The sequence below is a fragment of the Pogoniulus pusillus genome, chromosome 34 (assembly GCF_015220805.1).
Source record: "Pogoniulus pusillus isolate bPogPus1 chromosome 34, bPogPus1.pri, whole genome shotgun sequence".
NCBI lineage: Eukaryota > Metazoa > Chordata > Aves > Piciformes > Lybiidae > Pogoniulus > Pogoniulus pusillus.
The window spans coordinates 10992028-11019175 of NC_087297.1; the positions used below are offsets into that span (position 1 = coordinate 10992028).

The 27148-nt window shown below is 47.7% G+C and overlaps 1 protein-coding gene across 1 annotated transcript; it reads right to left on the reverse strand.

Annotated features, from left to right (window-relative positions):
* Positions 1 to 15491: 15491 nt before the first annotated feature.
* LOC135189842 (epidermal retinol dehydrogenase 2-like) lies at positions 15492 to 26513 on the reverse strand. Its single transcript, XM_064170584.1, has 7 exons — positions 26371 to 26513; positions 23869 to 24212; positions 20765 to 20896; positions 19447 to 19546; positions 18195 to 18339; positions 16866 to 16991; positions 15492 to 16368 (listed from the first exon to the last, which is right to left on the reverse strand). Exons 2-7 carry the CDS (start codon positions 24187 to 24189, stop codon positions 16275 to 16277), a joined length of 918 nt encoding a protein of 305 aa, XP_064026654.1. The 5' UTR covers positions 24190 to 24212; positions 26371 to 26513; the 3' UTR covers positions 15492 to 16274.
* Positions 26514 to 27148: the final 635 nt, after the last annotated feature.

The following is a 27148-nucleotide window of genomic DNA, read 5'->3' on the forward strand; positions in this document are numbered from 1 at the left end:
TTGTGTTCTGTGTCTCTGTTTGGGAGCTAAGATCCCAGATCCAGCAAGCCTGTTGCTGGGTCTGGTGCTGCACTCATCGGTGACAGCAGAGGCTTGCAGTAAATCAGATCTGCAGGCTTTGCTTTGTTACAAGGTTAGAGAGGCTGAAGATAGAACTGAGCTCCTCAGGTCTGAACTGAGTAGTGCCTTCTGTGGATAGTAAATAGATACTTGGCTGATGGGGATGTGGGGGTGGGGGACTTGCAGACATGTAAACATATCCTCTGAGTGACATGGCAGGTTCAACTATAGTACATCTATCTAAGACTCTGGACAGCTGAAACCCTGCCTTTGGAAATGCTTACTCATGCAAGACTACAAAGCTCAGTTTAACAGGTACTCTGAACTTAAGTAGGATTAATTCCTTAACTAAACTGAACAACTAAGTGCAAATGGGTTGCTTTCTTACCTCCAGTACCTTCTGGTCTTGCTTAAAAGCTTGCACCCTGTGGTGAAACAGAAAAACCACCATCATGAGCTCAAGTTCCACGTGAGACCTTTTAGGACTTGCTGCAATCAAGTTGGCAGAACTCTGGCTGACCTCACAGAGGATGGTATAAAAGTGGTGTCTCTATTTAGTCTGTTTGGAAAGGCTTCATGGCTTCCTGTTTCTCCTTCTGTCTGGCTTGGCACTTTCCACTGGAGACCTATTTGCTTCGTGGGATTTTTAGGCTGTTTCTACCTTCTTATTTGACCTGCCTAGTAACTAATGGAGGTCTGCTTTTCCTTCTCTCTTCTTTTTGTTCTCCCTGCACATCTCAGTTTTGAAATGGATTGATCATACCTTTGCAGTTACTGATGAGTGTAACTCTGTGCATTCTGAGTAAGCCTTTCACTGAGCATAGCAGTGCAGTCTCCAAGCCATGTTCTCTGGTCAGTTCCTGACAAGGGAAATGGGACTTTCTTCAATAAAGATCATCAGATTTTATTCTGAATTACTTTTTTTCTGCATTTGAAATTCAGGCTTTGACATTCTTCTTTTTGTTCTTCTGTGGAACAGAGAAGAAACTTTGCTTGTAGATTCAAAGGCTCTTTCTTGACCACCATCTCCTTGCCACCTTCCAATACCCTCCTACCCGGTACCAGTCTTTGCCCATTTGACACCAGTTATCTTTTACTGATTGGAGCATTTGACTCTGTTCTCATTCCAACAGTTAACTTTTTTTTTTCCCCCTCTAACTTTGTTCTCTGATCCAATGATGTCTCCCAGCAATGACTTTGTAACACAGCTGCTCTTGAAGGTTTTGTGTTCCCTGTTCTCCCTGTCTCTGAGAGAAGTCCTTGCTTTCATTAGTCACACTTAGCCATAATACTTTCTCAGTGCCATGCCTCTATTTGATCTTCATCTGCTGCTTTGGAGGAGCTGATTCTCTCCTTTTCCTGAGAGTTGTGTCTCTGGACTCTGTGGTTTTGCTGCCTTGTTTAAGGGCACCTTCTACTTGGCACATGCCTGTCATTTGGCACCTGCTGCATCACTTAGTGCCATGGTCTAGTTGACTGGATAGGGCTGGGAGATAGGTTGGACTGGATGATCTTGGAGGTCTCTTCCAACCTGGTTGATTTTGTGATTCTTTGGCCATGTTCTTTGCTCCTGTAGCTTTAGTTTCTATTCTGGTGCTTGCTGTTTTCCTGTTGCTGTGCTCATGGTCTGGGCTTGCATCAAAATCTAATCTATGCTTGGTTCTGTGCAAGGAAAATGACATCTCCTGATGTGATTGTGCTGATTCTTCCTTGCATAAGCTCAACTTCCTTCAAGTCATCTCATTGACCCTGAGTTTGGCTTGCAGGTTTTCTTTTGTGTGTAAATGCCCTTTCTTTTCAGAAAGTCAGAGAGGGAGATGTGTTCCCTGCTTTCAGGTATCAGTGCAAGAATGTGGGGTCACAGGGCAGGCTAAGGCACATGAAGTGCAAGAAGAATGTTCTAACAGTAGACTTCTGATCATCAGTGGGCATATGTGGTAACCTCCCTGTGAGTGTTAGGACAGAAGTGAGTTTTAGTGAAGAACTGAGGGCAGTTTAAGCAGCAGCCTCACAGATTTAACTCAGGTACTAGGTCTTCCTTTGCAGGATGAGAGGAAATGGCTCCGAGTCACACCAGGGGATGTTTAGCTTGGATGTGAGGAAAATTTTCTTCACCAAAAGGATGGTCAAACCCTGGAACTGGCTGCTCAGGGAAGTGGTTGAATCATCCCTGGAGAGTTTTAAAAGACTTGTAGGTGTGGTGCTGAGGAAGTGGATTTAGCAGCAGACTTGGTAGTGTCAGGCTAATGGTTGGACTCTCTAATCCTGAAGAACTTTTTCAGCTTAAAACAGTTCTGTAGGGACTGTCATTAATTTCTTTCCATTGCACATGCCCTATAGTTACTGTTAAATAATCCAACTTTGTGAAACAGCTTGGAAAGCAAGTTTTCCTCCATGTCAGAGCTTTTCAAGAGTAATCCATTAGTTAAGCCTGAGTTTTCATCATTTTTCCCCCTCACTGGAGGTTGCTGTTCTTCCTTTCACTACTGAATCTCAGGAGTGGTAAGTTATGATTGCTAAAACATAGGCTCTTGTGTATGAAATGGTTGAGGTTTTTTTCCACTAATTTTTGTAGTGTGATTGACTGTCTCTGGTTGTGAGCCAAAGATAATGATCCTTTCCTATACCTGAGAGCATATTCCACACTTCACTGAAACACGGAGGGAAGCTGAAGCCTGCCAGTCTGAACTGGGCTGAATCCTTGCTTTTGCTCAAGCACACTCTTGTGGACCCAAAAAAACAGGACCCAGTGGACCAGCAGAAGGAATTCAGAAGTGGGAAGGAAGGGCTGTGGGTTTGGTTTTGTTTCAGAGCTGTAATTCTTTCTTTGGCTTGTGGTGGAAGGAGCGAAGGGAGATAGTGAGATGGCAATGCTTTGCTCTCGTTTTGGTTGACAGCTGGATGGTGCTGTTGCACAACAGACTGCATGGAAACGGAGTCACTCCACCCACTGCTGGCTCTCGGGAGCTGTTTTTAGGCTCTTCACACAGCGAAGTCAGGCAGGAGAAAGGGAAGACTGGTGCTGCTTCTATACACAGAAGAGAGGAGGACAAGAGTCTGCATCACTGCTGGAAAAAGGAAGGTTCCAGTGCAGCCTGAGCAGCTTTGGAACATGGTCCTTGAAAGAGTATTTTTTCACTGTGGGCAGTGGATCACAGCCAAGCACTGAGCAGCAGTTGCAGGCTCTCTGCCAGGCCCAGGTGGACGTCCAGACTCTGACCTGTACACTTTGCCATCTCAGCTTTCCCATTACCCTACAGCACAAGGCCTTCATTTGGCTCTGGAAGCCCTCTGCTGCCACACTTGGGATGAGTCTGTGCTCTTGCAGGTGTTAGAAGGAAGTCTCCTTGCTCTAGAATCCCCAAAGCTTTGTTGGGCTCAATAACTGAAGCTTTGGAGGGCAGGGAGTTGTATGTGCTGCAGCTCTGAGTCTTCTTTCGTGGTCTTCTAACACCACTCTTGCACCCCTGCCACTGAGGGTGTACAGGTGGGGGGTGTGGAGTGGCTTTCCCTAGAGCTCCTGTGGAGCAGGTAGGATGAATTCAGAGTGTAGGATGTTACTGTGCCCAGCCCTTAACTCGTGCTAAAAGGATCTGCACCACTCAAACATCTTCCAGAGCAGCTATAAAAAAAAAGGCAATCACTGTAGGGGAAAAACACCTGGAAAAACAATGGACTCCTGCAGGCTTCTGTTCTCTTGCAAGAATTTGGGGCACCTGGACTAAGTAGTGGTGTGTTAGAGTAGTAAGAGGTAAACCAAGCTTACTAGTGCTGAGGCTTTGACACTTCTGCCACAGCCTGTTTGCTAGGAAAGCTGTGGGAGGGAAGCCCTGCTTTTGTACTGACCAAACACAGGGGGCTGTGTGTAGCACACACACTCAGGTTGCCTTTTGTGCCATCAGCAATACAGGAAATAAAATCAGAGTTTGGATAATTCCTCTCCATCCTTGTAGGTTTCTATCTTCATGCCTCCTGTCTCAAAATCCTCTTCTGAGGGTTTTCACTTTCAAGGCCCTTCTCAGCTCGTACATGGTGACTTCTGCACTGAGAGCTGAGCTGCTACGCTGGCTACAGCTGACTTGGAATGCCTTTGTGAGGTGCCTGCCCCCCTTGAGAAGAGAAGGCTCCAGGGGGACCTCATAGCAGCCTCCCAGTATCTGAAGGGGACCTCCAAGAAAGCCAGAAAGGGACTTCTAAACTTTTTTTGCAAGCTTCTTGCAGCCTTTCCCCAAGAAATGTGTGAAGTCTGGGGCATCATGTTGAGTTTGGGCTGTCAGCAGCAACCTGCCCTTCCTTACTGGTCTGTAGAATGCTGTATGTGGCTGTGGCACCAGAGGAAGACAAATCAACACTGAAGTTCTTCAGACTGGGAGCTCTGACAGATTTTATGGAGCAGAGCTAGAGATGGGTAGGTTCAGGCTGGAGGTGAGGAGGAAGTTGTTGAGCATGAGAGTGGTGAGAGGCTGGACTGGGTTGCCCAGGGAGGTAGTTGAGGCCCCATGGCTGGAGGTGTTTAAAGCCAGGCTGGATGAGGCTGTGGGCAGCCTGCTCTAGGGTAGGGTGTCCCTGAGCATGGCAGGGGCTTGGAACTGGCTGCTCCTTGTGGTCCCTTCCAACCCTGCCTGATTCTGTGAGTCTATGTTTTTCACATCCTGCTGCTGCTGAAGTCGTGTTGCAGATGGACTGATCATTATTAGCAGTTCTGTCCCTAGGAAGCTCTTCTGAGGAGAGCTGTGAGGGCCTTCTCCTAGGAAATGTTTTCTCCTGATGCTGCCTGTGGGACTGATCCCCTAATTCCTCATACAGTAACAAACCCAGACAAGTGGGGAGGGGAGGGGTGGCTCTTCCCTCAGCAGGAGAGGTGTCTCAGGGAGGTGTGTTTTTAAAGCCAGGCACACATCTATTCTGTTTTGAGGAACATGGATGTTAAATTACTGTTGAGAATTGGTTTCTATGGCCAGGCTTTCCCCTCCCTTTTTGCAAAACACATGGTGCTATTTGCATTACCTTCAAGGTCCTTCATTCCCCAGAGGATCACGCTCACAGCCTCCCTATTGCAGGAGCTGTGTGGGTTTTGGGGAACATTTTCATTTGAGCAGATTGTGGAGCCCCAACCAAGATCTATTTAAATCTATCAGAAGCTATTCCACAACCTGTTGGTGCTGTTGATTGGCTTGGGATTGCTTTTTGTCCTTGTTGTTTGGTGACTTAGGGTTTCCATTGCACTGTTTTCCCAATCATAAGATGGTTTAGGTTGGAAGTAACCTCAAGGATCATCACATTCTGTGATTCTGTGCTCCACAACTTCCCTGGGCAACCTGTGCCAGTGTCTCACCACCCTCACTTGAAAGAACTTTCCTAACATCTAGTTTAAGTCTCCCCCCTGCCAGTTCAAACCCATTCCTCCTCATCCTGGCATTACAAGACCTTGTTCATAGTCCTTCCCCAGCCTTCCTGTAGCCCCCTTCAGATCCTGCAAGGCCACTCCAAGGTCTCCTCAAAACCTTCTCCAGGCTGCACAGCTCCAACTCTCTCAGCCTGTCCTCAGAGCAGAGCTGCTGCAACCCTCTGAGCATCTTGGTGGCCTCCTCTGGACTGGCTCCAACAGTTCCATGTCCCTCTTATGCTGGAGGCTCCAGAACTGCATCCAGGACTGCAGGTGGGGTCTGAGGAGAGCAGAGCTAAGGGGCAGAATCCCCTCCCTTGCTGCCCACACTGCTCTTGCTGCAGCCCAGCACAGGGTTGCTGTCTGGGCTGCACTCACACTGCAGGCTCTATCATTGCCCATCCTTAGAATTCCTACTACCCTTGGGCTACCTCTTCACCTATTTTACATTAATAAGCAGCTGTGGACTGCAAATGCTCACTGAGTGACCTGGGGCTGGTCTCTTCTAAGTAACAAGCAATGGGACAAGAGGAAATTACCTCAAATTGCACCAGGGGAGGTTTAGGTTGGGTGCTAGAAAAAATCCTTCCCTGAAAGGGTTGTCAAGCCCTAGAACAGGCTGCCCAGGGTACCGGTGGAGTCTCCAGCCCTGGAGGGGTCTAAATGCACCTAGGTGTGGTGCTGAGGGAGGTTGGATGAGGCCTTGAGCAACCTGGTATAGTGTCTCTGCCCATAGCAGGGAAGCTGAAGCTCTTTTGAGGTCCAACCCAAACCACTGTATGATTCTATGTGCCCCTGGGCTGGAAGGGGCAGCACAGAGTGTGAGTGAGCAGCAGAAGCCAGGGAGCAAATGCTGAAGCCACAGCTGCCATCACAGGTCAGGCAAAGCTTGCTCTGCCTGGGGCTTAGGTATCCGAGGCTTGAGTGCAGCAGGGCTGTGGCTCTTGAGGGGGCAGATCAAACCCAGGAGCAGCCACGATTCCTAAGCATCTCCAGCTGGGCAGTTTAAATTGTCTTCTTGAGAGTGTGCCAACCTCTTTGAGACCCAGGTGGGAGCACGTTGCAGTTAAGTGCTGCAAGCACATGTGTGAGGAGCAGAAAGGTGCTGAGGAGGCTCACAGGCAGGGTGGGGATTTACCTGCCTGGGTGTTCAAAGCAGCTTTCAGCTTTCTGCCCTTTAAATGTTAATGTTTGAAACCCTGAGAATCAATTACCTTAATAAATACTTTAACACCTCAGCTCTTTTAGGGTTGCTGTGGGACAAGAAGAGTTCACAAAGTGCTTTGGTCTTTTTTTCTGTGCTGCAGAAAAATTGCCAGGCAAGAGTTGGCAGAGAGCATCAGTATCTCTCTTGGCCTCCTCCAGTTGGCAGCTGCAGGAGATCAGTCTGCTGGCAGAGCTGCTGTAAAGCTGGATGTGTGCAGAGAGCCAGCTGCTCCCTCTGTCAGGGAAACCACCTCAGTCTGACCCAAAGAGGGACAGATCTGCCTGGGTTTGGACTGGTCAGGCTGGTTGGTTTTGGCTGTGCTGGTGAGGTTGATTACTGCTACTAATTGGGCTGTTGAAGCAGTGAGAAGCTGACAGCAATCACAGAATGTCAGGGGCTGGAAGGGATCTCCAAAGCTCATCCAGTCCAACCCCTCCACCAGACAAGGATCTTCTATGCCAGATCACACATGAACACATCCAGGCAGGTTTTGAATATCTCCAGATAGGGAGACTTCACAGCCCCCCATGGCAGCCTGTTCCAGGGCTCTGTCACCCTCACAGGGAAAAAAAAGTCCTCCTCATGTTTAAATGAAGCTTCCTTTGCCTCTGAGCATCCTCCTGGCCCTGCTCTGGACACACTCCAGCATCTCCACAGCCCTCTTGTCCCAGGAGCTCCAGAACTGGATGCAGTACTCCAGGTGGGGTCTCAGCAGAGCTCAGCAGAGGGGCAGAATCACCTTCCTAGCCCTGCTGGCCACACTTCTCCTGCTGCAGCCCAGGCCCTGCTTGGCTTTCTGGGCTGCAAGAGCACACTGCTGGCTCTTGTTGAGCTTCTCCTCCAGCAGCACCCCCAAGTCCCTCTCCTCAGAGCTGCTCTCCAGCCACTCACTGCCCAGCCTGGATTGGTGCTTAGCATTGCCTCGCCCCAGATGCAGGACCTTGCCCTTGCTCTTGTTGAACCTCCTGAGGTTGGCTTGTGCCCACCTCTGCAGCCTGTCCAGGTCCCTCTGGATGGATCCCTGCCCTTCAGCCTGGCTGCTGCACCACACAGCTTGGTGTGGGCAGCAAACTTGCTGAGGCTGCACTCAGTGCCTCTGTCCATGGCACCCACATTTATCTAAATGATCTTAAAAAAGTCCTACTCAAAGAGAGAAGTTACAGCCTCTCTCTCCCCCACCTCAGCCCCCTGAAGAGTTGCAGAAAGATCAGATTTCTTTAAGAAACATAGGAAGAAGATTTTGTTTCTCTTCCCCTTATTTACACTGCAGCAGTTGTTTAACAATCCCTGCTGCTTCTGGGCAGGCAGCAGGTGAAACACAGCTCCCAGGCTGCCGGGATGGCAATTCCACAGCACAGGCACAAGAGCAGGGGCTGGTGTGTGGTAGCTTGAGGACAAGGGCTGAGGGCTTTAAACTGAAAGAGGGCCTGGAGCAGAGCCCTGTGAGGAGAGGCTGAGGGAGCTGGGGGGGTGCAGCCTGTAGCAGAGGAGGCTCAGGGCAGAGCTCATTGCTGCCTGCAGGGAGGCTGTAGCCAGGTGGGTTTGGACTCTTCTGCCAGGCAGCCAGCACCAGAACAAGGGGACAGAGTCTCAAGCTGTGCCAGGGCAGGTCTAGGCTGGATGTTAGGAGGAAGTTGTTGTCAGAGAGAGTGATTGGCATTGGAATGGGCTGCCCAGGGAGGTGGTGGAGTTGCCCCCAGCCTCTGGCCAGCCCCAGCACTGTTAAAGGGTACTTTGAGCTGCCACCCAATAGCTGAAGGGATCCTCCAGGAAGGCTGCAGAGGGACTTTTCATGAGGGTGTCCAGAGACAGGACAAGGGGGAATGGTTTGAAGCTGAGGGAGAGCAGGGCTAGACTGGAGCTTAGGAAGAAGTTCGTCAGTATGAAGGTGGTGAGACGCTGGAATAGGTTGCCCAGGGAGGCTGTGTTTGTGCCCTCCCAGTGGGTGTGCAAGGCCAGGCTGGATGAAGCCTTGAGCAACCAAATCTAGTTGAGAGGTATGCCTGGGCATGGCAGGGAGGTTGGAGTAGCTGATCTCTGAGGTCCTTTCCAACCTGAGCCATTCTCTGACTTTCAGTAGGCATTTATGTGTCAGTGTTGACTGCATGTGCATGACCATGGGCACCTTTTCCCTCTGCTGAAGCAGTCACATTCTAACTCTCAAAACTAGCAGTGTATTTCCTCCCTCCCTTCTTTAAGACCTGTTTAAACTATTTGGAAGTTACTAAGCTGAGGATAATTCAAGCAAGAGGAAACAGAATGGAAATAAAGAAAATTTGAGAGCATTTGCAGACTTGTTTTGGTATTTAATAACAGAACTGTGTTTTAATAATGACACAAGAAAAGAGCTTTATTGCTCCAGTCAAAGCTGGCTTTTAAAGTAATAAGGAGGCAGATCTAGGCTGTAGCTCCTTTCTTTCTCTCAAATACCTTTTAGAAGCTCATATCCACCTCCAGTATCAAAGTCCCCAAGTCAGCAAGCAGCAAAAGCTGAAGCTGCAGTCCCTGATGGCTTTGAGGTTCCATCAGAACACAGGGATGGGGAAGGCTGCTGTCTGTGCCCTTGTTTAGCTGTCTGTGCTCTCTTGTTTAGCTGTGTGGCATCCCCACAGGACTGCTGTATTCACAGAGCCAGGCAGTGTCAGTCTCAGAGCAGATTTTCAGATGGAAAGCTGTGATGTAGGCAGTGTTTCCTCCCTCTGGGTTTGCCCTAAGCTATACTTGCAGTATGAAACCCACTTGATACATCTCAAGCCACAGAATCATAGAATCAAGCAGGTTGGAAGGGAACTCCAAGCTCATCCAGTCCAACCTAGCACCCAGCCCTGCCCAATCAACCAGACCATGGCACTAAGTGCCCCAGCCAGGCTTGGCTTCAACACCTCCAGGGACAACAACTCCACCACCTCCCTGGGCAGCCCATTCCAATGCCAATCACTCTCTCTGCCAACAACTTCCTCCTAACATCCAGCCTAGACCTGCCCTGGCACAACTTGAGGCTGTGTCCCCTTGTTCTGTTGCTGGGTGCCTGGCAGCAGAGCCCAACCCCACCTGGCTACAGCCTCCCTGCAGGCAGCTGCAGGCAGCAATGAGCTCTGCCCTGAGCCTCCTCTGCTGCAGGCTGCACACCCCCAGCTCCCTCAGCCTCTCCTCACAGGGCTGTGCTCCAGGCCACTCAGCAGCTTTGTCGCCCTCCTGTGGACACCTTCCAGTACTGCAACATCTCTCTTGAACTGAGGAGCCCAGAACTGGACACAGCACTCAAGGGGTGGCCTGAGCAGTGCTGAGCACAGGGGCAGAAGAACCTCCCTTGTCCTGCTGCCCACACTGCTCCTGAGCCAGCCCAGGATGCCATTGGCTCTGCTGCCCACCTGGGCACACTGCTGCCTCATCTTCAGCTACTATCTACCAGTCCTGACCTTTAACTCTTCATATCACACTCTGACATTTTTACACCTCAAGAACCTGCACCACATGCTGAATTCTCCAGTCCTCCCCCTGTCTGGGGAAGTGGGGGCAAATAGGGGGAGAAGACACAGGAATATTTTGCCTCCACTCAAGCTCCCTTACAGAAACTGAGCTGATTTGGGAACTTGGAGCCTAATTTTAGTTCTCTTGTCTTCCATTCAGCCCCACCTTTGATAGCAGAAACTCTGCCTTCAACCCAGGCTACAAGGTCAGAGTGGAAGTGCAGTAGATGCCCTTCTCTGTAGAAACTACAGATCAAAGTGATTTTTGAGATGCATTTTGACTGCAGCCAAGCATTCTAAAGCCTTCCACAGCCCCTCAGTTTGCTTTTCCTGCCCTGTGAGTTAATGAATAACCCTCTGTGTACCTTTACCTTGCAAAGTTTGGTGTTTCATTGTTGGTTCCAGCAGATAAAAAGCAACTATTTATTACTGATGTTCTTTTGAGAGTGGTCTCTCAGCTCAGTAAACAGACCGTGGCAAGGTGAGTTAAGTTGTAGGGCAGAGCTATTTAATAGCTCACCATTAGCAGATGGGGAGACCCTGCCTCCTGTCCCCCATCTCCTAGCCTAGGGATAGTCTCATCTTCCACCTACAACTGGTTCTCCCACTTGCTGGATCCTTCACTGAGCTGATGCCGTTTGCTAATGCAGCTTCTGCAGCATTAATGACCAATTTTGTGCAATTTCACACTTATTAGAGTGGTTGTGCAAGCCCTGGGCCAGAGAGCTGCAGGCACCACACAGCATCTGCTCACAGATCACCAGCTGTGGTTCCTGCCCTTCTCCTCAGTTAGGAACACTTAGGCCAAGAGACCTCCCATGTAAGCCTGGGTTGCCATCAACCAAAGTGATGAGTCAAGACTCTGACACAGCTCACATCCTCTATGGCCCACCAGAGAGACACCAAAAGACTCCAACTGCATGACAGGGAGTTGGATTCCAGTTTCCCCATCTAATTGTTTTCCTTCATGACAACAGAAGCCTGTCAAAAAAAAATAAAAAGCCTGACAACCCAAACCTCTGACTCCTGCTTCCTGTTTTCTGAAGCTGCATCCAGAACCACACTTTGTGTAATGATGATGAACTGTTAAATAAAATTGTCTTTCCTCTCTCCCCTTCCCCCCCCCACTCCCCGTGGGCTTTGCAAGAAAAACTGTAAACAATATTTTGCAGCCCAGAAAGAAAGAGCTGCAGGCCTAAGGGCTGTCACTCCCAGCTGGCATGAATTAGTGGAGCAAGGTTTGCTGTGTTTCCTTTCCCCAGCCATCCACCCCTCCCTGGGTTTTTGGATGTGCTAGCCTTGGATGGGGATGACTCAGCTGCTGGTGAATCACCTGCTGAAGTGCTAAAAGTGAGAGCTTGGCTCCATTTCCTCAAGCAACAGGGAGCTGTCAAGGCAGACTTGCAAGGAAAGTGTCTTCTGCAGCTGGGAGAATTTTCCTGCTTGCACATCGAGGTTTGCTGCCATTAGAAGTGGTTGCCCAGATGTAAGGTGACTTCAACCATCCCTGGAGAGGTCTTGCTTCATGAAAGCTTCCTTGGGCAACTGCTTATTCCTGACAGGGCTTCTCAGTGGCACTGTTGTGAAGCTTTCTGCAGCAGAAAGCCAGCTGGGGAAGGTGCAGTGTAACTGGGGAGGTACTGGTCAGGGATGTTCATGGATTCATAGAACGGTTTGGGTTGGAAGGGACCTTAAATATCCACCTAGTTCCACCCCCCTGCCACCAGCCCAGGTTACTCAAGGCAACATTCTACCTGGCCTTGAACACCTCCAGGGAAGGGACATCCACAGCCTCCCTGGGGAACTTGCTCCAGTGTCTCACCACCCTCCCTGGAAAGAATTCCTCAAGGTTGGTTTATTTTTTTCCTCATGAAGATCCCACATAGAATGCATCACAGAATGGTTTAGGTTGGAAGGGACCTCAAAGCTCAGCCAGTTCCAACTCCCCACTGTAGGCAGGGACACCTCCCACTGGAACAGGTTGCTCAAGGCCTCATCCAACCTGGTTTTGAACATTGAACACCTCCAGGGAGGGTGTGGAGCACAGAAGCACCGAATGTGATCGAAGATCACATTCGGTGCTTCTGTGCTCCACACCCTCCCTGGACAACCTGTGCCAGTGTCTCACCACCCTGACTGGAAAGAGCACATCTTTAATATTAAACAACATTCCACTGTCTGAAACAGCAGACATTGGACTCGAAGCTGTTTGAGATCCTTACAGCCAGAGGTAAGGTTCCAAAACATCACCAGGTGCAGAGAAACAACTGCACAAGCACCCCCCCACCCCTCTAAGTGGCATGGAGCACTCTGTGCTCTAATCTCATCCCACCCTTGGTGGAAAGGCATTGCCAAGCTGTGTGCTCAGTGGCACAAGAGCCAAATCAATATTATTAGCATCAGACTCACTGATTTGCCTTCTTTAATGTCTTTCTGCCTCAATTCATTTCCAAGCCATCAGCCATTTTAGCACTGGAAGTCTCCAGCCTAGTGAAGTTAAACTATTTACCACTCTTGTTCCTTTCACTCTGAAGCTAAGCACAAGGTCTGTGTAAGGAAGCTGGCAGGTAAGGAGGGTTTTAACTCACAAGATAATGGCTTTTGTTAAGAGAGATCTCATTTCTTAAGGGGTTAGTCTCCATTTACACTGATGCAGTTTGCTAGCTGTCTGAAAAGCAGTGAGATAACAGCAGCAATTTATAGCAGCCCTTTCTCCAGGCAGACAAAACACAAAGGTTCTTCATATTTTCCATCCAAGTCTCTTTTCAGTCCAACTTGGGAGTGGCAACAGGATGAGAGCCAAGGAATTTCCAGAAATCTTGAAGTGCTAGTAAGTCATTACTGACACAGTGCCACGAGGATTTGGTTGATGAACCATAGATGCAGGACCACTCTGCCTCTGATCAGCAGGTATTATCAATGCAGAGATCAAAACCAAGGAGATGCAGGGATCAAAACATGGGCCTCGAGGAGGAATCATAGAGTGGCTTAGGTTGGAAGGGGCCTCAGAGATCATCTACTCCAATCTCCCTGCCATGAGCAAGGATGCCTCTCAACTAGACTCAAGGCCTCATCCAGCCTGGTCTTAAACACCTCCAGGGAGAAGGCATCCACAGCTTCCCTGGCCAACCTGTTCCAGAGTCTCATCACCCTCATAGTGAAGAATTTCTAAACCCTCTGCTATTGCTGACACCCTTATGAAATGCATCCCACCAGAAGTCCAAGCTTCTTGCTTGCTTACACAGTGGGCAAAGCAGCAGCAGCAGGCAGCTCATTACTCCCCAGTTAGGAACAAACACAACCCTTCAGTGCTCTGACAGCAATAGGCTGTTTCTCAGCCACTACCTTTTCTGATCCTCTTCCTCACCTTAAGTTGTTCTTCAACAAGAGAGCACAGGACTGACCTCCACAGTGAAAATAATGCAACAGCTCTCCCTTTGCACAGGAAAAATCATAGAATGGTTTGGAAGGGCTCTCCAAAGGTCATCTCCACTCCCCCTGCAGTCTGCAGGGACATCCTCCACTACAGCAGGTTGCTCAGAGCCTAAACTTGAACATCTCCGGGGATGAGGCCACAGCTACCTCCCTGGGCAACTTGTTGCCACCACCTTCATGGTGCAGAACTCATTCCTCACATCCAATCTAAATCTACTCTGCTCTCATTTCAAACCATTTCTCCTCCTCCTGTCACTGCAGGCCTTTGGAAGCAGCCCCCTTCAGGTACTGGAGAGCTGCTATTAGTTGTCCCAGGAACCTTCTCTGCTGCAGGCTGAACAACCCCAGCTCCCTCAGCCTGACCTCACAGGAAAGATGATTTGTGTGCCATGCTCTAGGAAAAAAAAACAAACCCCAATCCAACAAAACCCCCACTAAAAGCTCATGGCCAATAGGGCAGCCCTGGGGCTGGGTGCATAAAAACCCCAAGCTGTGAATGTGCCAGCATCTCCTTACTCTGTGTTCTTAGCATTGGGAGTGCTACCCCACAGACTGCTTGCTTTCTTAAGGGATTATTTAATCCAAGAGGGAGAGCACTGCACGGGCAAGTCACTACATGGCCTTGGATGCAAGGCTGGAACCTGCTATGACAAATCAAACTGTGAAAACTAAAGAGACTGAAAAGGGAGTGGAGCTGGAAGCTTTCCTGTCTGCCTCAGGAAGCAGACATTGCTCCTTCACTCACAGCAGCTCTGATCCACTTCTTTTTACAGACTCCAACCCAAACTTCAATACTGTACTTCATCTGTATGGATGTGTGTGTCTCCATCTCCCCCTGGATCCTATGTTCTGCTATTCTAAAGTCCCTAACTCCCTGCTGAGCCTCTTAAAACACCTTGTTTGAGGCTTCAAGACATGGCACTAACATACTCTGTCTTTAGCTCAGGAAATGCTCCAAAACAGTAAAAACAGGCCCAGCCCTCAAGAACCTGTGACCCCAAAAGATGTCTTCTGGTCCATACCATAAGGACACCATGTGCCAACTAATTCCTCATCACCAATACTACCTCCCTCCTTTCTTTTTGTGCATCCCCCCCACATGCTTAGTGGACTCTCCTTTGAACCAGTGAGTTAAATTCCTTCACCTGTCCTCTAAGGTGGTTTTCCACTTTGGAAACTGGGGGGAAACCTCACTAATTGCAGAGAGAAGGGGAACTAAGGTAGTTTCTAGGCCATTATGAAAACCCCCACTTTGTTAACAACCACCTTTTCCTCCATACTGCCCTTCAGTTAACTGCAGGTTGCTACATCTTAGGCTCGGTTTGCAAGTGTTACCAACTGCCAGGAGTGTAACATAGAATGACAGAATGGTCAGGGCTGGAAGAGACCTTAAAGATCATCCAGCTTCAACCCCCCTGCCTCACACTAGATGAGGTTCATCAGAGCCCCATCCAGCCTGAACCTTAAAAACATCCAGGGATGAGGCTTCTAGCACCTCCCTGGGCAACCAGTTCCAGTGTTTCACCACCTTCTCGGTGAAGAACTTCTTCCTAACATCCAACACGAGGTAGGCTCAGCCAGCATGTACAGAGATAACATACATTTCATACATAACCTTCCTTCCTCTCGTGTTGGATTCACCAAAAGCCCAAGAGGCTTCAGGTTTCTAGGTGGCCACTGTTAAAAAGGGCAAGGCCTGCTCAGCATCTATCCAAAAGGAATAAACAGGACTAAGAGTAAAGGGAAAGTAAAGTCTGCAGCCACAATGCAATCTGACACCCAACTCAGAATGCTATGGTTGTAATGATTCCATTCATTCCAGACCTATCTCAATCCCAGGAGAAGACCTGACTGCAAAATACACCACCTTGGCTTTTGGTAGGTCATTGCCTTACTTGGCAGGATGTACAACAGCCCACTGAGACTGGCAGGCTTATGCTTTATAGCTACAAGTTTATTCTGCACAGGAGAAGAAATTTTCCAGTTGTTCTTATAACAGTGCACTTAGAAAATACAAAAGACTTCTACTACAAATGTTGTAGTATTAGCTTTTAAAATAAATTAGACAAAAAGATTAGCAGCATAAATACCAAATTTACATCCACAGCTAGCAGTGAGTGCCAAGATCATCTCCAGAAATTGTTGTGTTTCATTTGGTTTGCACCCACACAGCAAATACTTCCATTTTACAAGACTTCCATTTGTATAACTTGATTCCAATTTGTTGTTTCAGGAAGCTCTGGAGTTCTTCAGCTTCCCAGAGAACGGGAAAGGCACCAGCAGTGCAGCCCTTCCTCATGGTTCAGTGAATGGCAGGGAGAAGTCAGGTCCATGTGAGGCTCTCCTGGCTCCCTGACAAGTACATGTGGTTTCTTGGTCCCTCCTCCCCTTGACTTGCCCATTGTTAAGTTTGTGATGCAGGGTCATATTTAAGGCATTACAGCAGACATCACCAAAAGGAACTAATTTCAATTAATGTATTTCTATCATAAGGTGAAAACAGTTCACTGGTTTAAAAAAAATAGTTTGAATGAAAGCCATTAAAAAAATAGTTTGAGAGAAAGCTGTTAAGTAAGAACCAATTAAAAAGCAATTGCATTAAAATGTGCTGCTGACAAGTGAGGCACGTGAAGTTTGCAGCTGCTAGGGCAGACACTTCCCACCACCACTTTTAACAAGGTCCACTTCAAAGCTGCTGGTCTGAATTCTGCACCTTTCAATTCCTCTTCGCTCGACCTCTGAAGGTCTCCATTAAACGGAAGACTCCTATATAATCCATGAGGAGAATACCTGCTTTCACTGGGAACATACTGCAAGCAGGGGAAATAAGGAGAGACAAAACACAAAACAGACATCACAAGAGTTGTACAGTTCTATCACAGAGTTAATTCTACCTGGCTCTTGTTGGCAAAGACAGCACACACTCTGTAGTGCCACTGCTCCCTTCCAAGTATCCACTACACTCACCTGGCAGCTTGAATTATTAGAGCAACCTCTCATCCTGGCTTGCAACAGGATCAGAAGCATTCTAATGCTGTGCTAAGACACCAGATAAGCAGTTTCTGAGGAGCAGGCCTAGTCCCTACAGCCCACAGTAAAACTGCACTCCAGTGAAGTCAGCAAGTCACAGTTCTCCAAGGATGCCCCAAGGCTAGACTAAACCCTTGGAAACAAAAATAAACCCAACACGCTCCAGAAACGTGAAGAACTTAGTGAAAATTGCCACCAACAGGTAGAAGCTTGATTTGCACTTTTAGTCAAAGAGAGCTGAAACATCCCTTGGCAGAAAAGGAAAGGCAGACCTTACGTTTTCAGAGCTATTAAAAAGTAAATACTGCGTGGCAGTGCCAGAATTTCCTGGTCCCGACGAACTGCTGTCACTATCTTCTCAGCCACATACTCTGGCTCCAGGATGGGAAGCAAAGTTGGCCATCTAGAAGAGAAGATATTCCTCAGACTTACATTTTCCTCAAAGAAGTCTCCACTTTTCAGTTATTCAAGTAGAAGAATAACCATGAGTACTCCTGTGAACAACAGACCCTTCATCATGCTGGGGAGTGAATGGCCATTGCTCCTTCCCCTCTGTACAATAAATCACAGTATCACCAAGGTTGGAAGAGACCTCACAGATCATCAAGTCCAACCTTTTACCACAGAGCTCAAGGCTAGACCATGGCACCAAGTGCCATGTCCAATCCTGCCTTGAACAGATCCAGGGACGGCAACTCCACCACCTCCCTGGGCAGCCCATTCCAGTGTCAAATGACTCTCTCAGAGAAGAACTTTCTCCTCACCTCAAGCCTAAATCTCCCCTGGTGTAGCTTGAGGCAGTGTCCTCTTGTTCTGGTGCTGGCCACCTGAGAGAAGAGAGCAACCTCCTCCTGGCTACAACCTCCCCTCAGGTAGTTGTAGACAGCAATAAGGTCAAAATTCCACATAGTTCTCAGCTGAAGCCACACCAGGCTTTTACTCAGCTCCCAGATTTTGTCATTGTCCAAGCACACTGAGCAAAACTGCACCGATTTTGGGTGACAATAAGCTTAGAAAGCAGAGATAACTGCAGCATTTGGCTTCTGCAGCAGCAAGAACACCAATTACGTTTCAGGTTTCAGTTTAAATGGAACAATAATCCTGACAGGAGGTTGTAGTGAGGTGGAGATTGGTCTCTTCTCCCTAGCGATAAATAACAGGATGAGAGGAAATTGCCTCAAGTTGCATCAGGGTAGGTTTAGTTTGGATATTAGAAGAAATTCCTTCACTGAAAGGGTTCTCACACACTGAAACAGGCTTTCCAGGGAGGTGGCTGAATCCCCATCCATGGAGGTGTTTGGAAGATAGATGTGGTGCTGAGAGACATGGTTTAGCCCCAGGCTTGGTAGAGTAAGATAATGAATGGACTCATTGATCTTAAAGGTCTCTTCCAACCAGAATCATTTGTGATTCCAGGATTCTGAAGTACCCAGGGTGTTGCCATTTAGGCTGCCCATTCTGTGGGCAGCATTGTTAACACCCATCTGAAGCCCTGAAAATAACATAAGCACAGAACAGCCTAGCTTGTGATGTTCATAAAGGAAACTGGGGTACAAAGTGTGCTGAATGGGAGGTTTACATGCAAATTGGACAAGAGTTTACTCACTTGGCTTGACAGCCATCAAACATTCCTGTGTTTATGACAAAGGGACACACAATTGTGGTTTTGACACCATTCTTTCCCAGATCTTTCATCTCTAAGTCAACCGACTCTGCAAAACCAACTGCTGCATGTTTGCTGGCACAGTAATCTGTGAAATAAACAGGATATTAATTGCAGTTAAACGTTTTAACTTTCTAATTAAACTCTACTAAACAGGTTCAGTGAGTCCTAGCACTGAGAGAAGCAGTTTGTACAGAGCACCAGGGCAAAGCTGTGCTTGAGAGTTTTCATACAGCAGCACTGTAGAAATGACACATACACAGTACCTGCAGCAAATTGCTCTCCAATAATCAACCACTTTACAACAGAGCAGGAACTGTTTTCAGGATTAGGCTACTAATAAAACTTGTTTTTGTCATTCACTCCTTTGCTCTTCCCTCTTAACTCTTTCAGACTAGCAGATAGGGCCTCTCACCACACCCCTGCAATCAGCTTTCCACTCTATACCAAACACCAGCAAGTGAATTCCTCTTTTCAATCCAGACCACCTACAAACCTGTTCCCTAGCTTCTTACATCAAACTCAGGCTTTCAAGTCCCTGATGTGGTTTCAGTTTCACACTCAATTTGTTTTCCTTATCACTGCCGTTAAGTTAGAGTTGTTCTCCTGTTCTGTCTCACCTTATTAAGTTTTGCTTCGCCTTTGCATGCACTGTCCACAAATGCTTTCTGAGTTTGCCCTAATCTCCACATTTCCTTTCAATCTCTGCCCATGTCCTCTTGAAGGAATGGCTGAGATGGAGAATGCAAAATGAGATATTACACCTCTACTTCTGCACCACATCTGCATTTCAGTAGTTCTTTGAGTTAGGGAGACCTGTACAGGACTCTGCCTAGCTTGAGAACATGATAAAATAAATACTAACTAAAAAATCAACATGAAAAATGAGACTTCTTTCCCTCCAAGTACCTGCAGGTTAACTTTAACAACACTGAAGTTGTTTCCAAAGTTCTACATGGCTTCTATATCCTCTGCTTTGGCAGAAAATCCTGGTTTACAGCAGTGCTGAGCATCTGAAACTTTTTGGAAAGGAATGGTCTATTTAAGGGCAGCTGGTTTGAAAGTAGGACCATTTGTTGCTTTACCTATAGGCAAAGGCCCAGAAACTCAATATTGGGAGGTTTTTCCCTGAGCATTAATTGCAGAGTCTAAGTCAAACTAACGGTCCAGATGAGCAGCAGCTTTAACACCCTACCTGAGAGACGATTGATTCCAACCAGTCCTGCACCACTTGCAATGCTGACCAAGTGTCCGTGGTTAGAGGCCACCATGGCTGGTAGGAAGGCTTTGTAAGTCTGCAAGGTAAGCCAGAGTTGCAGTGAAACATTTCACCAAGCCAGGTGCTAGATGTTTGTAGAGAAATTCTCCCTACAGATTAAGTAAGCTTTCCCTCTCTTAAAAATAGGGAACTCTAACCACTAAGCTGGGACTTTCCAGGCCCCACCAGCACCACTTCCTCCTCCACACCAAAGAGAGAAGGCAACTTGCTGAAAGCTAAAGGCTTCAGCTCTTTGTTAAGCTTCTTTCAGCACTGCAGTGTGTCAGATGCTAATGAAATGCTAACTGCAAAGTTTGCAAAACAGCAAACATTTGGAGTTTTATGTCTTCCATTAAATTAATTTCATCACTGTGATTAAATTTATCAAGCAAGTGAAGCAATTCTTTGCTAGGAACACCAGACAGGTGACCTGCCTTCCCTGGAAGGAAAAAATAGCACAATAAGTCACTAACTTTGGACAAATGCCTCTCTTAAGAGTGCTGTCTGAGCATCTGGTATTTCTTACTAAAGCTATCATAACCACAAAACAGAAATGAATGCTTCTGCTACCACAGCAGCAGCTTTCAGGCTGGGCTACCTTCATGCACATTAATATTGAGGGAACCATAACTTGGTTTAGGTTGGAAAGGACTATCAAGATCATCCACTTTCAACCCCCTGCCACGGGCAGGGACACCTCCCACCAGCCCAGGTTGCTCAAGGCCTCATCCAACCTAGCCTTGAACACCTCCAAGGAGGGAGCAGCCACAACTGCCCTTGGCAACCTTTCCCAATGTCTCCCCACCCTCACTGTAAAGAATTTCTTCTCAGTCAGTCTGAATCTCCCCTCCTCAAGTTTCAATCCATTCTCCCTCATCCTATCCCCATAAGCCCTTGTATAAAGTCCCTTCCTGGGGATGTTTTTGTAGGCCACCTTCAGGTTCTGGAAGGCCACTATAAGGTCTCTCCTAGCTTCAGACCTTCAGATGGTAAATTTCAGCTCTTAAGACCATTTATAAATATGAAGCTTTTTGCTCCCGGCTACCTACTCCAGAAGTTCCCAGAGGATCCATCTCCCCACTCTTACTTATTTTACAGACTCCCAGACATAGAAACTAATTTCTTGTCTCATTTCTGACTGAACTAATAAGGAGTTCATATCCTCATGTGCTTCTCTCAGGCCCAAAAGGCAAAATTAACACTGAAAACACATCAAAGAGATGTTTAGTGTTTGCATGCCAAGTACAGGTATTACCCAGAAGTGTGCCATTGTGTTCACTTCCATGGTTTTTTCCACAAGTGAATCTGGAGAATCCATGAACCTCTTCCCAGTGACAATGCCAGCATTGTTGATTAGGATGGTAACATCACCAACTTCTTTTTTAACCTGAAAGAAGACCCCTTAGGATATTAGGCAACAAATGCAGAGGTGTGCTTTCCAAGTTTCATACAGGAAAACAAGAGAAACAGAAATCCTGCACATCTCTATTCATTTGAACTCAGGTTCTTACACATCACACATCCAGTGCCTTTTCAGAGCTGCACTGACAATCAGATTTGTTCAAGGGTGTGGAGCTCAACACCTCCACACAGGCTTCTGCTTTCGGCCCCTCTGGCTCTTGCTGCAACAGTTCCTGCAAGTCTCTTCTGCAGAAAGATTAACACAACAACTATATTGCTACAGTAAGCCAATGAGGAATTACTTTCTGTAGGGCTATCTCTATGCCATGAGGTGAAGCACAGCAAGAGATCTTCAGACAGCTTCAGAATTCACCATGCAAGGGCTGCAATAACCAGGCCTTCCCTGCATTACACTCAAACCCTCCTGTGTTTTCCACAGAGCGACTTGAGCACAGAAGCAGGGATGCCATACAACTCCAAGGCTGAGGCCAGCTTGTCCACGACTTGAGTCTCTGGATGAGCAGAAGGAAAACTGGATTTCCTCTTGGTGGTGTTGATGAGCAGAAGGAAAACTGGATTTCCTCTTGGTGGTGTTAATTGCTTGCATCCCAACAGTCCAGGGATACATCCCTGCTGCTGCACAGGGCAGCAGCTACTTAGCAGCATCTTAATATTGCAAGACTCTTCAGGCCATTTTCCACATGTTCCTCTTCTGACAGCAATCACTGAACACCAGCACGTCTTGCAGAGTGGTTTTTCACTAGTAGTAACTTCACTTACACTCCACAGCACACACAAGGCCAGAGTTCCCTGCAGCTTTCTGGGAAAGCAGCTGGAGTTGCTGTTGGAACTGAAAAGAGCAAACTGTCCCTTTGGATAAGAAGTACCCCTCATTTGCATATGCAGTGGAAAACACCACCTGTAAAATTAATTTCCTCCTTACAACCTCTATTTATTCAAATATCCTACTTCAAGCAACATAACATCAGGAAATCACGATTTAGAAAAACCAAGTAACCCCAAAACCCATCAAATCAAACCCTTCTGGTGAGATAAGTTCATTTCTCATTCAGACAGCCTGACAGACAACTCTTTTTGAAAAGCCCTAGATTTTTAAAGCTTAGCTGAACTCCAGGGAGGGAGGAGTAGCTCAGAGGAGGACACATTCCTTTTGGGGTTGGGTACTTCTGGAACAGGGACATTACAAATAAATTTGCAGCTATAGCTCTTTAGAGCCAAAAGCTGTCCCTCATCCTGGGAACAAGGACACCACGTGCAGGGCTTTTTCTTCTTTTCTTCCTACTGAAGTGATTTTAACCTGGTGTCTGAGTGGCTGACAAAGTACCAGAAAGCAGCTATCGAACAGCTATCACCACACATCTCCTTATGACTGAGATTTACTGAGCACAACACTCTCAACCATGTCCTGCCTGTGTGAATTTAGTTCACTACAACCTTGCAAAACTCCAAGTCGTTGAGTGAGGGTGCCACCACAGGGGGAAAAAGACAAAACCTGGAACCGTGTTGCCTCATCTTGCAGAGGCTGATTCTGAACACTGTGAGCCACAGTCTACTACTGTGCGTTGCATAAACAGAGGCACCAAGAACTAATACTAATGCTTTTTTGTCACTAAGAAGGTTGGGGAAGTTGTCAGCATGGCTCTGTATCAGTTGTCAGGATGTGACTTTTCTGAAACAACAGTTGTATTTTCTTGTATGTAGATCAGCAGGAGGTTTATTGGTGGATCAGCTGTTGGTGAACTGTTGACAGACGATTACAATCAATTATATATCAACAGCCTCTTCACCACTTCTAGCTACCTGTTTTTGTCATGCCTAACCTGTCACACACACCTGCACCCTTTTCTCTTGTTTCTATTTAGCTAGAAAGGCTCTGCACTGCTCCATGGGACTGAAGTGCCAGCCCTTGAATTTTCAAAACTCAAGGTTAGTTTCCATCTTCTTCATGCCAGCGTCCTTCACACCGAAATACTCCCTCTCCTCCTCCACTCCTCCCAGTTCAGAGGGAAGCAGCTACAAGCCTGCAATGAGACATGCTCTGTGGGGATGGCAGATGTGCCAACTGCTGTGAGCGAGCTGCAAGGAAGACAGAGGGTGATCAGCATTTCCAGAATACAAACTCAACAGGACCAGCCTCTAGCAAGCTGCAAAATATGTGTAAGCTTCACTGATCAGAAAGTTTGTTCTAATCATATTTGCACAGACAGAAAAATGCTCCCCAAACAGCACTGAAGGACCAAAACATTATTTCAGCCAAGAGATGTTCCTGAAGACAGCTGAACTTCTCTTTTAATAAGAATTCATCCTCAGGCAAACCCTTGCTGTGGAAACTTTCTAGTCCAACAGTTAAGTTTAGCAACATTAAAAGCAAATGAGAACAGGTTGTTATAATGGAAACTGTTAAGCAATTTTAGCTTTTGGCAATTCTATTAGTCTGCCTAAAATATCCACATGCTCTATTTACAAAGCTCTTCAGAAAGGAAAGTAGACCTCAAGATACATTTTTCAGTTCTGATAAAGCCAGCATGAAAAACTCTATTTGCAGCCATGGAATTGTCTGACAATAGCCTAAGCAGTGAATTCTTTTTACAATGCTTGGTCTTCAGGGTTTACTTTTGGTAAAAGGCTGCCAGAACTTGAAAGAATGCTTTAGCTTCAATAAAGTGATATTCTGCACTTCAGCAGCAAGTTCTTGCTCAGTACTGAAGGAAGGAGAAGCTACCCAGCTGAAATCTGCTCCAGAAAAAGAGAATCAGCTCATTTGAAAGGAACAGGGGTACATCAGGCAACTCTAAAAAGCAGTATTCTTGAAATCAGCAGCTTGCACAATACATTACAATGACAACTTTAATCTCTTCCTCTGAAGTTGCTAAAACTTAAATATCACACACATGCATTCACTCCTTTCAGAACAGCGTCAGACCAACAAAGCTTTACCTGATCAGCTACTCTGTAGATGTCCTGCCGTTTGCTGCAGTCACAGATGTAACTGTGCACTCTTACTGCTCCATTTTTTCTGACCAGCTTACTCGTCTCCTTCAGCCCCTCTTCATTAATGTCCCAGAGAACCACTGTGGCTCCAAGGCTGGCAAACTTTAAAGATAAGTGTCTTCCAATCCCACTTCCTGCTCCTGTTATTAATACAATTTCACCACTGACACTCTTCTTCCTTTTAGGCACAATCAAGAACACAAACGACTCCAGCAAGTAGTAAAAAAGAAGTCCAATGACTTTGAGTGTTTCCAGAAGGAAGTTCATCTTCAGACTATCTCCACAGATACCTGAACAAAAGAAAATGTTTACTATTAAGCAAGTGGGCTTGACTCATACCACCTCAGGTATGCATTTGACTCCACGGCGTGCTCACCACAGTAATGCTAACATTGAGCTGGCCCTAAAGTCCTGAAAGCAATACTACTGAATTCCCAGCAAGTCAGTGCTAAGGAAAAAACACACCCTTGGGTCTAAGCAGGTTTTAATCCTTGACTAACTGCAGTACACAAGATCAGTATCTTCCCTGACAATTCAAGGTAGAAGATGCTGGTGCTTACACTTCAACCTTTGGCACGACATGCCCAGTTTGCTCACATCTCTTGGGTAACATTGCTATCTGTGCCTATGTGTGGTTGTGTCTGGAAAGTGCCAAGAGATAAGTTCCTGAGAGCTTCACTACTCTGAGCAAAGGTCGTGAAACTCAGCATGTAGACATACAGGTGTTATGGTGAGCCTCAGGTTTTGCACACAGGAAGCACTGCCCGCCTTGAAGAGGTATCTGACAGCAAGCCACTGCAGACAGCTTCCTGACAGAAACATTTGGGCAGCTTGAGACCAGTCCAGCAACAGAAAAATTTTTGTCAGAAACATAATAGGGCACCAAGTTTCCCTTTCTGAAGAAGAAGAGTCCTAGGGTGAATGTTTTCTGTTCTTCATTCTCTTTAAAAAGAGACAAAACATGTGCAGAGGCTCAGGCACAGACAAAAAGCAGTAGCAGCAGTAAGAATTGGAAGGAAGAGCAAACAGCACAGGAACACTTTTCTGGAGCCAACACTGACATCTCCTGTAGTCAGCCCTTACAGCTCACAGAGCTCCTATAGATATAAACCCAGGGTTACTCAGGAAAGGGGCTAAATTTCACATGTATTAAAAATCCCAGCCAGGTTTTGGAAACACAGATTCTTCACTGGGTCTAAACCAGAAGCAACAAATCTTTCAGATAAATACAGTTCCTGAGTTTAATTTGATTAGTCTAACAATGCACCAAACATCCTCCACTTGCAAGAAAGGAGATCAGCTTCTCCACATAGACAAGGATGCTGCAGTTAATCCCTATGGGAACAACCAACCAACCACCAAGAAAGGCAACTGCCTTCAAAACGTAATAGCCTAATCCCAGTGTAGAATTTGTTTAGGTCAGCAATTCATGAAGTGAAACAATCAGGAGCTCTGTGGTAAAGGGTTGGACTTGATGATCTATGAGGTCTCTTCCAACCTTGGTGATACTGTATTAGGCTTACACGGGACAGAGGCACATGAGATGATAGAGAAGTGCTACCTTTCTCTTGAAGAAGCAGAAATGTTTTAGGCATAGAGACCACGGGAGAGTTGCTGTTAGAACACCAACTCCACATCCTTCAATGAGACACTGAATTTCCACTGACAGGTCTCTCACCAAACTCAGCTCTGACTGGGCCAAGAGCCCTCCGTTCCCACTGGCTAATTAGTGCTGGCATCAGTACTGCCAATTACAGCAGCTAGTGTAACCAAGCATGTCCAGCCAACACATCTGGCTGAGTTGGGCTCCCCAGACAAAAGTGAGCAAAGATTTATTTGCAGATGAATTAACCAAGGGTGCCTTTGACACCCAAGAGATCTCAGATCCCTTCTGATGCCAGCTATTGGTCTTTAAAGTGCTTACACCCACAGTATGGCTATCAAAGGTTTCGCGATGGCTAATCGGGCAGATTCCAAGCACGAACCTTGTGAGCACAATTCCGTCCCCAGCCCAGCGGCTCCTGCAGCCTGTCAGTGCCCGCGGAACACCAGCACAGGGCTGAGGCTGGCATCAGAAGCAGAAGACACCTCTGCTCGCCAAAGAAATTAAAGCCTGATCACACAACCAGCCGAGCAGAACTTGGCAAGTAGGAATTTGCTTACTTGACCCAGAGGGCTGCGGCTCCCCAAAAACATAGCGGTGCCGCAGCTAGGGCAGTCCAAGGGCTGCGGTGCAGCGGTACCTTCCTCACCACAGCAAGACTCTCGCTGCGTGCACTCCGTCTGTCCCCCCGCTGGCATCATCCCACACCGCCAGGGCGCTTCCAGCCGCGGTGACCTGCTCACCGCCCTCTCCCGGGCCCAGCCTCCCCGGGAGCCCCGTCCCGAGAGCAGAGGCGAGAGGCAGCGGCTGCGCTCCCCGCCCCGTCCCCCCGCGCCGGTGGGTACCTTGATGGCCGGGCTGAAGGACAGAGCGGGCACACCTCCGGCTGCCCGGTGAGAGCCGGCGCTCCGGGGCGAGCGGCGGAAAGCAGGCGGAAGGGAGCGGGGAGCGGAGCGGGCACAGCGGGGCGGGCCGGAGCAGGAGCAGGACGGCCCAGCCTTTATGCCGGCGGCACAGCCCGGCCCGGGGCCGACCGGATGCCTGGGGGCGGAGCGCAAGGGTTCCGGGCTCCGCGGCGGCGGCCGCTGGGCGAGCTCCGGGCGGGGGTGGCTCCATCTAACTTAAGCTCATGAAGCTCAGCATGGGCAAGAGTAGAGTCCTGCCCCTGGGGAGGACTAGGCCAGGTGAGGAGTGACCTGCTGGGAAGCAGCTCCGTGGAGTGCCGGTGGACAACATCACCATGAGCCAGCAATGTGCCCGGTGACCAGGCAGGCCAGCTGTAGCTTGGGGTGCATTAAGAAGAGTATGGGCAGCAAGTTGAGAGAGGTTCTCTTCCTCCTCTACTCTGCCCTGGTGAGCTAACATCTGACGTGTTGTGTCCAGTTCTGGGATCCCCAGTTCAAGAGAGAGGGGGAACTTCTGCAGAGCCCAGCAATGGGCCATGGAGATGCAGAGAGGATTGGTGAGAGCATCTCTCCGATCAGGAGAGGGTGAGAAACCTGGGGCTGTTAGCTTGGAGAAGAGCAGCCTGAGAAGGGATCTTATCAATGCCAGTCAATACCTAAAGAGCAGTGGTCAGGAGAATGGGGCTGGACTTTTTATTAGTGGTTCTCAGTTACAGGA

Coding starts and splice junctions, on each gene's coding strand:
- LOC135189842 (XM_064170584.1), bottom strand. CDS start 24,189: ATGAACTTCCTTCTGGAAACACTCAAAGTCATTGGACTTCTTTTTTAC. Junction 20,897..23,868: donor TCTACAGAGTAGCTGATCAG/GTAAAGCTTTGT, acceptor GTCTTCTTTCAG/GTTAAAAAAGAAGTTGGTGA. Junction 18,340..19,446: donor TGGAATCAATCGTCTCTCAG/GTAGGGTGTTAA, acceptor TTTATTTCACAG/ATTACTGTGCCAGCAAACAT.